This window comes from Tribolium castaneum, chromosome 8 (genome assembly GCF_031307605.1).
Source record: "Tribolium castaneum strain GA2 chromosome 8, icTriCast1.1, whole genome shotgun sequence".
Classification (NCBI taxonomy): domain Eukaryota; kingdom Metazoa; phylum Arthropoda; class Insecta; order Coleoptera; family Tenebrionidae; genus Tribolium; species Tribolium castaneum.
In genome coordinates this window covers 17345695-17355181 of record NC_087401.1, presented here as the reverse complement: position 1 = coordinate 17355181, position 9487 = coordinate 17345695, and the positions used below count along the sequence as shown (strand labels likewise).

At 38.0% G+C, this 9487-nt stretch overlaps 1 protein-coding gene across 1 annotated transcript; it reads right to left on the bottom strand.

The window, feature by feature from the left end:
- Positions 1-1266: 1266 nt before the first annotated feature.
- On the bottom strand, positions 1267-9175 carry LOC135266945 (fatty acid synthase-like). The gene is made up of 12 exons (XM_064358425.1): positions 9051-9175; positions 8628-9003; positions 8248-8581; positions 7375-8201; positions 5889-7040; positions 4721-5699; positions 4389-4667; positions 4179-4344; positions 3671-4133; positions 3046-3201; positions 2590-2995; positions 1267-2538 (listed from the first exon to the last, which is right to left on the bottom strand). The coding sequence occupies exons 1-12, from the start codon at positions 9130-9132 to the stop codon at positions 1303-1305; spliced, it is 6456 nt and encodes a 2151-aa protein (XP_064214495.1). The 5' UTR covers positions 9133-9175; the 3' UTR covers positions 1267-1302.
- Positions 9176-9487: the final 312 nt, after the last annotated feature.

Sequence of the window (9487 nt, the reverse complement as noted above, 5' to 3'; positions counted from 1 at the left end):
TATGCCTTTACATCCATCTGAAGTTGTTAAAAGTTCAAAAAAGTCCATTTGTTCGATTTTTTATGTTTGATTTTTTCAATTTTTGTTGCCATTTTGGTCAATTTCTGGTATCTGGAACATTTACCGAGCAATAACTCCGAAACAATAGAAAAAAACCTTATAAAGTTTAGAGCCGTTAGAAAGCTTTTTTAATTATCTATCTTTTTCAAAAAAGATCATTGTTCTCCGACTAAGAGTATTCTCGTAAATTGCTCATAAAAGCATAAATTGGTTGAATTTAAAAACAATTCTTAACTAAAAGACTATTGGAAAACTCGAGATATTATATAGGGATAAAAAACAAAGTCTAAAACCAGTGATCTAGCGTGTGCTCAAGTAGGTGGATAAATGCCTGAAATCACCCTTGTCAAGAGTGCTTTGACTTTGCACTCATTTGGACGCTGCTTTTGACAATTGACAGTTGTCTTAGCGTGGTTTTCACCGTCCGTGTCGTTATCTCTCAGAAAATCAAACGAAACCAGTGATTAATCGTGTGGGTGGTTCAAAAGTGCAAAGTGGGACATGCATTTTGTGAAATATTTGTGAATTTCAAAGTCTGGGCGCGCGTGCGGGCCGTGCTTGCTGTGACTTTCGGCGCGACGCGCATCATGTGCCACGAACTGTCCCTTGATTGTAATTGATTATGAAGAAAACCCGAGGAAGTACCAGTTCAAAAGACTGTTTTCCACACATTTTTCAACTGGAGAAAGGTAGGTGCTCCATTTTTGCGGCCCAAAACCTATTAGAACGTTAATTTTATTTGCACCGGAGTGTGACGTCATCGTGTGACGTCATACCGTCATTGCTATCTAGACAGCCGGTTATAATACAAACTTTCTGACTCTGAAGAGTCGGGTGGTGAATCGTTAAGTCTGGTTTGAGACTTAATAGCCCCGTAATGTAGAGTTTGGCGAAAAAATCTTAAAATTAATGTTAATTAAAGGTACATTTCTACAAAAGGGGTGATTAATTTTTTGCAATTTTTCTACCCTAAAAAACGCAGAGACAGTGCCTCTATAGGCAATCAGAGACAACGCTAGGTTTGATTCGTTGCTTAGCAACGGTCACCATCTGGCTGCTATTTTATTACAAAGCGCTCGAAAAGTCCTTCTATCAAGTAAGCATTGAAATGAAAGGACGTATGTCGACCTAATGTCAAAGGAAAAATGTCAAAAAAATTAAGCAAATTAAATATTCAGTGTTTCAAGGTCAATAACAAACACAATAGTCTTTCACACTCGGTTTTATTCGTACAAAAATTATTCAACAACGAATTAATTTATTAATATCTTTGTAAAGTTCAGCTTGTCCCAGAATCGTGCCATGATCGCCACGAATCGTCAAAACCTCAACTTTTCCCTCGCAAAAATCATCCACTTTGTAATCATCAACGTGAACAATTGGCGTCTCAGCTTTGTACAATTTCACAGTAGATTTCAATTTTTTCCCAGCAAAAGTATAACTGGCAACTGCTTTACATCTATTGTAAACTTTTGCCAAAACTTGGAGATTCATTTTTTGGTACGCTGGCGATTCGCGTGGTACTAGTGCTAAAGCTATGGCAACTCTTTGCTCAAAGTTGCTACAATTTGCGATTTTTTCTTTATTTTCTTGGATAACGCTGTGTGGTAATAAGTGGGATAAAGTGCTACAGAGGATTGTAGTTTCGAGATTATTTTCGGTATCAATTTGGTGGAGAAGTGTCTGCATGTAATGAGGAGAACCATCGATTAGGAAAATGGAACCGGTGTGGTGGTTTTCTTCAAGGAGTAAAGCTAACTCAAGGGCTACAATCGCACCAACTGAATAACCAATCAAGAAAAATCGTTCGTTTGCTTGTAAATGGCTTTGGACGATTGGTAGTAATTCCAGGGCTATTTTTCGTATCGTGTTGGAATTTTGCCCAATGTATTGTAAACCTAAGACTTGTGCGTCCAAATTTTTGACTAGTGGTTCTAGCAATTTTAAAACACCTTCAATTCCAGGCATGACAAAAATTTTCGTTCCGTTATGACAATTTTTCAACTGTAGTAAAGGTTCAGTTGTATTTTCGGGAATAAATTGGATTAGGTTTATTCCGGTTTGGACATTTTTTTCCTCTTGTTTGGTTTTGTTTGATTCTTCCTTGCCTAATTCACTCAGCTTGGCAATTGTTAGGTTTCTTAATTCTTTGGGTGTGATAAAAATCTCGAATTCTTTTTCGAGTGTTTGCAAAATTTCGTTTCCCATCATTGAGTCCATTCCAAGTTCGGATAAAGTTGATTGTTGACTGATTGTTTTCATGTCTTTGATGCCTAAAAGAGTGGCGACAACGTCAAGGGCACTTTCACTGCCGAGTCTCTTATCGCGTTTTTCTGCCACAACCATTGACGAAACCACTGGATTGTCTTGGTTTAGGAAGCGGTCCATGACGTTAAGACAGCTGGAGATTTTCTGTTGGAGAGTTCCTCCAATTACTAGTTCTTTGTTGTCTTTTTGCATTTTGGCAACAAGGCCGACCTAAAATTTGTTTTTTTTTACACACTAATAATAGTGGGAGGAAAAAATTACGTCTCCAATTGCTCCCCATTGGATGGCCAAGGCTGGAAACCCTTCACTTTTTCTTTTTTCGCAAACTCGCTCCATGATCGAGTTGGCCATGCCATAATTGCTCTGTCCTATGTTTCCACGTCCGCAGGAAACGGACGAAAACACGACGAAAAATCGCAAATTCGGACACAAATCTCTCGAGACTTGGTCCAGATATTTGGTGGCGAAAGCTTTCGGTGTGAGAGAAATCCGGAAATTTTCTTCGGTTTGGTTTTCGAATAATTCGTCCTTTAGGACAACAGCGAGGTTGAAAATTGCGTCAACTGGAGCCAACTTTGTGGCTTCTTGTATCAATTTGACGCAATCGTCTTTTGACGAAATGGTGATTGTGGAAATGTTGACGCGAGCGCCGTATGATTGCCAGATTCTGAAGTGGGATTAAGTGATTAATTGGTTTTGGGTTTGGGATCGGATTACTTGATTCGTTGCGTTTGATAACCGGTTTGGACGCCAGTTCTTGAAGTTAAGACGAGGTTTCGAGCTCCTCTCAAGACCAACCAATCGGCTAATTCTAAGCCAAAACCGCCCAAGCCACCTAGGATTATGTAGGATTTGCTTGGATCAGCCCAGAATCTTCAAAAATTAAAATCACATTAACTGATTAATTATCAACAGAATTGGGAAAAAACTATCAAAACACGTGTAAAAACTTTTCGAATGATGCAAATTTGAAGTCTTGAAATGGGCCTATTTTTGAAAAAAATCTCAAGTACCAAGTGATTTTCAAATTAAGAATGGAAGAAAATTGTCAATTTCGAAAATTATTTACTCCGTAATTAAGTACATAAAAATAATGATTTTTATTTCTAGTGGTACCAAGCTCAAAATACTGCTACTAGCAGTTAAAAAGTTATTAGACTTGAATCTTAATAAGAACTAACTTTTTAACGATCACTAGAGACCGCATTGTCGGAACTTTTTCTAACTCGCATTTTTTAGGGGTTTTTTGTAAAACTCGAAATAAATTTGTTTTGTTAAAAATGAAAATGTTTGATACCTTTTCTATTTTTCTTTTGGCTGTAAAAAAAAGTTGTGCTCTTACTTAGGCAGACACTGAATTGAAGCTTTCTCCTGATTATCTTCCCTAATCTTGACTAAAACCTTTCCTATGTGTTTCCCTGTGGTCATGTACCGGAAAGCACCCTCAACATTCGCACTTTCAAAAACAGTTCTTGGCAAAGGTTTAACGTAACCTTTTTTAACACCCTCACAAAACTTGTTGTAAAGTTTTAATTTCACTTCTGCTGGTTCTTTAAACAACGAATCCAACATAATTCCATGATAACTCGCCTCCTTCTCCAACAATAAAAGTTGAAGCGAGTTGTTATTAACTAAATCGAATTTGCCAATTTCCAAAAATTTGCCACCTCTTGCCAAACACTGGATCGAAGTTTTCAATTTCTCTTCAGACAAGGAATTTAAAACGACATTAACGCCACGACCTCGAGTTTCTTTCAAAATCATTTCTTTGAACGAAACATCTCTGGAATTCCCAATGTGACTCTCTAGGACAAACAATTAATCACAATTCGATAAAACACAAGTAGTACCAGGAATTTCCGGAAAGTTTTTCTTGAGAAAATCGCGTTTTTCTTTGGTACCAACAGTCACAAAAACGATGCATTTGTGGGCAAGTGCCACATTAATGGCCGCCAGACCTACACCACCAGTGCCAGAATGGATCAGAATTGAAGTACCAGCACTCAAACTCGAACGCTACAAATCTTATTTATTTATGGGCAATTTTATTGATTCCGTACCATCAAAAGACCATAAATCACAGTTGAGTAAACCACTGGTACTGTGGCTGCTTCTTCCAAAGACCATTCAGGTGGTACCATCCAAGTCAAATTCGGATCAGAATCAATCAAAGTTGATAAAGCTCCATTATTGATCATGCCCATAAAACGGTTACCTTTTGAATCTTTTCCACTAAACTCAAATCCTTCAATGGTCTCTTGATTGATTCGTTCTGTTGCCAAAGTAATACGTCCGGACGCAGTCATCACATCACGGAAATTGATAGCACAATAATGAGTCTAGAAATTGCAAAAATTAAATTTGAATTAAATAAGTCATACAATAATTTTACATAAATCAAATTTTTTTCGTTATTTTGTGTCGAAAGTGGGCCTTGGAACCACCTCATGCTGGAAAGGTCGCCTCGATTCGTAACACTGATAAATGAGTGTTCCTTAAAACTGTCCAAGTTTTCTTCAAGACGTAAATGTCGGTACGTCCCCCAACTTCCATTTTTATAAACATTGAAGGCCAGATTTTTACTAATTTGTTGGCTGTAGAAGGTGTTTTTGGGATCAAAAGCAGGCGCTTGATCCATGATAAAAACACACCGAATTTTCCTCCCGTCAGGTTCTCTCCTCACACAATTAACAAATCCTAAAATTCCCTCAATTTGGTTCTTTTGGCTCACGACAAGTGTCTCATTTTTGGTCTTTAAAGCTTGCTTCAGTTGAGACATCCATTGACTTGAACTCAACTCAACCACAAGCCGTTCGTTTGATTCAAACTTCCGGAAAAGTATCAATTTCTCATTTCCGATGCAATGTTGGGTCAGGATTGAGATTTTCGTGCTATTTTCCGGAACGTAAGACAAATCCTCGCGACTTAAAACAAACCCATGCGGACTCAATGAGGCCAAAATCTGGTTGAGAAAAGAGGCACGTTGGAGCAATTTTGAGCCAACAATTAAGAGAAAATTGCTAGGTGTGAGCCCATCTGAGGTGATTTTCACACCAGGGCTTTCCTGAACTGGGCTTTTGGTCGAAATGGTTAAGTCGGGTTGTACCAAAGGTACGTCCTCAAGGGCATTAAACACCAAAGGCATTATAAAAGTATCTGGTGGCGAAAACTCGTCATGGATTTCCAACGCTTTGAAATTAATATCGAGCGACTCTTCGAGGATTATTTGAGTGTTGATTCGAACTGATTGACTCAAATCGGTCGTAAAATCATTCGGGACAAAAATATTTGTCTCCAGGACCGGCTCAAGTGTCACTTTACGACGTGAGATCGGACTTGCTTGAAGCCCACTTATTTCGATCCCTCCACATCTAGAAAAATATTTTTTAGGTCAGTTGGTAAAAAAATTTTGATTTTAGTTCAAAAAGTTGCCAAAAAAATTATACTTGTTATACTAAAACTCTTAGGAACTAAACAAGTGGTAAAAAAAAAAATTTGACGTTTTTTTTTTTCGTGCTTTAGTTAATATTTTCAGAAGAATCCAAATACCAATAACTTACTTCAGAACATTGCACTTGTGATACGACGAAACTTTCATGACTGCTTCCTGCTCCTCTAAATGTTTCTTGGGATCAATAACAATTTTTCTGATTCCCACAGGAACATACAAGAGTCTCGAATCCATTTCAAGTATTTTCATTTGAAGCATTTTATCCATAAAAGTGACCCAGTTGTTTTCCCACTTGATCAACGCAGCCGAACCATCAACGTTACACTTGTCGATACCTTTGAACAACCCTGTGTAATTATAGCCGCGTAAATGCAACTCCTTATAAATCTCAGTTTTGTCCAAAACCAATTTCGGATCATCAGATAATTTCAAAGGCGCCAAATCGGTGAAAAAATTCGTTTCAGGTATGGTAGCACGTCCAGTTACCACAACACTATCATTAGCCATCACTTCAAAATCACCGTTTTTTTGAATCGTGACCGAAAACGACAAAAAATCGCTGATTGTTGTGGCACGAACGAATTTACAATTTTCGAAAACCACTGGAAGGTATTCAGTACTCATTGAAAACTGTTTGGCTAAATATTCCCAAACTATGTTCAAATAGCCAGTTGCTGGGAACAAATTGCGACCATCGATCACATGACCGCCCAGATAACCAGTGGTTTCATCCAAAGTCCAGTTAAAATCAGCTCCTGATCGCCTCACATCTTTATAAACTGTATTGTAGAAACATTGCTCATGGTACCACTTGACCAACGGCGAAATCATTGGAGTACCACGACTTACCGGAAACTCTACTTTCTGGTACAAATTGCGTAAATCAAGGTCGTACCCTTTAAGGTACAATTGGCCCAAAATTGATAAAAATCTGTCAGGGTTTTGGCCTAAACCACTGTCAGAAACGTCCAAAATAATCGAATTGGGGTTAAATGGACGATTTTGGTTCATTTCTAAGTGTTTCAAGTAGCGATCAAGTTTCGGGTTTTTCAAAACGGGTGAAATACCATTGGTTGAACCTTCAACTACGTCCTTAAGGCTTAAAGTACCATCCAAGTATCCTGAAAGGAGTTTGCCTACGGAATTGTCCCATGTGGCTACTGGTTCAAGGTTCAAATGTTTGATTAGTTCGATTAAACCAATTCCGAAAGATAGTTGGTTTAGGATTGGGGTACCATGTCCTGAGGTTACCTCGTTAAAGCTGGAAGTTAAAATAGTACCGAATTACAAAACAGTACTTTTTTAAAGAATTTTCGATTTCACAATTTAAGCAATCAGTATGACAGCAAGCTTTTTGAAAAATATTTTTACGTATTTTAATAAACCATATTGATTCGGGTAGTTGTACCAAATGCAGAATTTTTTAAAGAATTTATATATGTTTTGATTTTTACGGTAATATCAGTACTTTTGCAGTTATTAACAAAAAATTCAGTCAAGGTACCAGAAAATTAAACAACATATTTTTAAAACTATTTTTTTAAACCAATTAGAACGTTTCGGTAAAACTTTGCTAAAAGTACTTCACTACTTACGATAAGACGGTTTTCTTGAAAATCGGAAAATTTCCAAAATACTCTGTCATTTCCTTGCACGTCGTTTCAAATTTTCCAAAATTGACACAAAACTGAGCTGACTTGTCCACAATCGGCCCAATGGCCACCTCTACGGTACCACCTTGTTCAAAAACACCAAACCCTCGGTACAAATGACTAGTAATCGACTTGTGAAAGATTTCGTCAAACAATGCATAAAATTCCCTGTTGTATTTGGCTCCCAAATCGTTTAAAAGCACTCGAACTGCTTCCTCCGTACGACCACTTACACACACAAGTCTTGGTAAATTATTTTGAGGAAGTGTTTCGTGCCCAGTCAAACTTTTAAGGATTGTGTGACAATTATTGCCTCCAAAACCGAAATTGTTGACTCCGATTACGTACTGTGAGGTGGCACCAAGTGGTGTAACATCAGTTACAATGTGGAATTTTTTATCAATGATTGGTTTTAAGTCTGGTTTAATTTTTTTGAAGTTGATGTTTGGGGCGATTTGATCTAGTTCCATTGCCAGAATGGCTTTAATGATCGATGCCATGCCAGAACCTGATTCTGCGTGCCCTAAATTTGATTTAACCGAACCGATTGGTAACGGTTTGGTTAAAACTAGTGTCCTATCAATGGCTGTCACTTCTTGGACATCGCCTACTTTGGTACCGGTTCCGTGCAATTCCAAGTAGGAAAGTTGTGAGGGATTAAGGCCACTTTCAAGCAAAACTTCTTTGATTAGTTGGGATTGCATTATATTTGAGGGGAAATGTAAACCTTCCTCTTTGTAACCATCACTGTTGACTTTGGCATGAAGTACCTTAAAGGTACTGGTCAAGGAACAGAATTCAATTTTTGGTACTTACTTGGGAGTAAATCCTTTTGGCATTTTTCGATTTTTGAAGCAAAATGCAACCAATTGTCTCACTTCGAACGTAACCTCCAGCTTCCTCATCAAAGACTTTGCAACGACAAAACTTACTCAAAACACCAAAGCGGGCAAATTGGAGCGTCATATTTGGGTTTAAAATTAGGTTACAACCCCCAACTAGAGCATTATCACATAATCCACTCCTAATAGCCTTGAATCCATTTTCCAAGGCATTAAGTGAACTACTACAGGCTGTATCGATCACATAGCTTGGCCCTTTTAACTTCAAAAAATAGCTCAACCTGTTTGGTATAAAACTCCTCATGGTACTGAAACCAAAACTAAGTTAGAGTCACTCGGAAAGTACCAAAAAACCTGGTCAAAAACATCCGATTCTTTATATCCAGATCGCCCAAGGAAGCCTCAGTTTCGGACCAACTGTACCCAACAAAAACCCCAGTTTTACTCCCTTCCAAATCTCTGGGATTAATCCCAGCGTCTAGAATCGCCTCAATTGCAACTTCCAGGAAGTTGGCTAAGGCGGGATCACATCGTTTCGTTTGTCTATAAGGGATTCCAAACGATCCAGGATCGAAGTACCCAATCCCCGGGATAATTCCTCCTTGTTTAGGGATCTCGTCATTTTTGCAAACCCAGCGCTCGTCCACGTCGCAAATCATGTCGTTTTTATTGTAGAGGTTTTTCCGGAACTCTTCCACGTTGTGACTAGACGGGAAACGTCCCGAAAGTCCTGTTTTTTTTTGGAGATTAGTTGGGGTAATGTTTTAAGGGTAGTACCTGAAATGACGACCTCATCGCCGGGAGCTGGAGTAGAGAGCCATCGGCCGTATGCGAAATTTTCACCGCTTTGGTCTTGCATCGTAATTGATGGGAAAATGTTTACGATTGCTATTTATATACGGAAATTATTCAATTCTTTTGTGTTTTATGCTGAATTGTCTTGACTCGTTATATCATACATGGACAGATTTCCATTGCAAAAATCGATGTGACGTGAGAATTTTAATATTGCTGACGTTTATTTTCAGCAAAGTCACAATAAATACAAGTTTTATGAGTTATTGATGCATGTTAAGGTGTTCAACATAAACAGGATCTGGGTGAACAGCCGACCGATTGACTCGGAAATTATTTTTTGACGAATTAATTACGAAAAAAAAACTGTAAACTAATGGAAAACTTTTATAAATTTACAAGTTTGTTTTTGTTTTTGC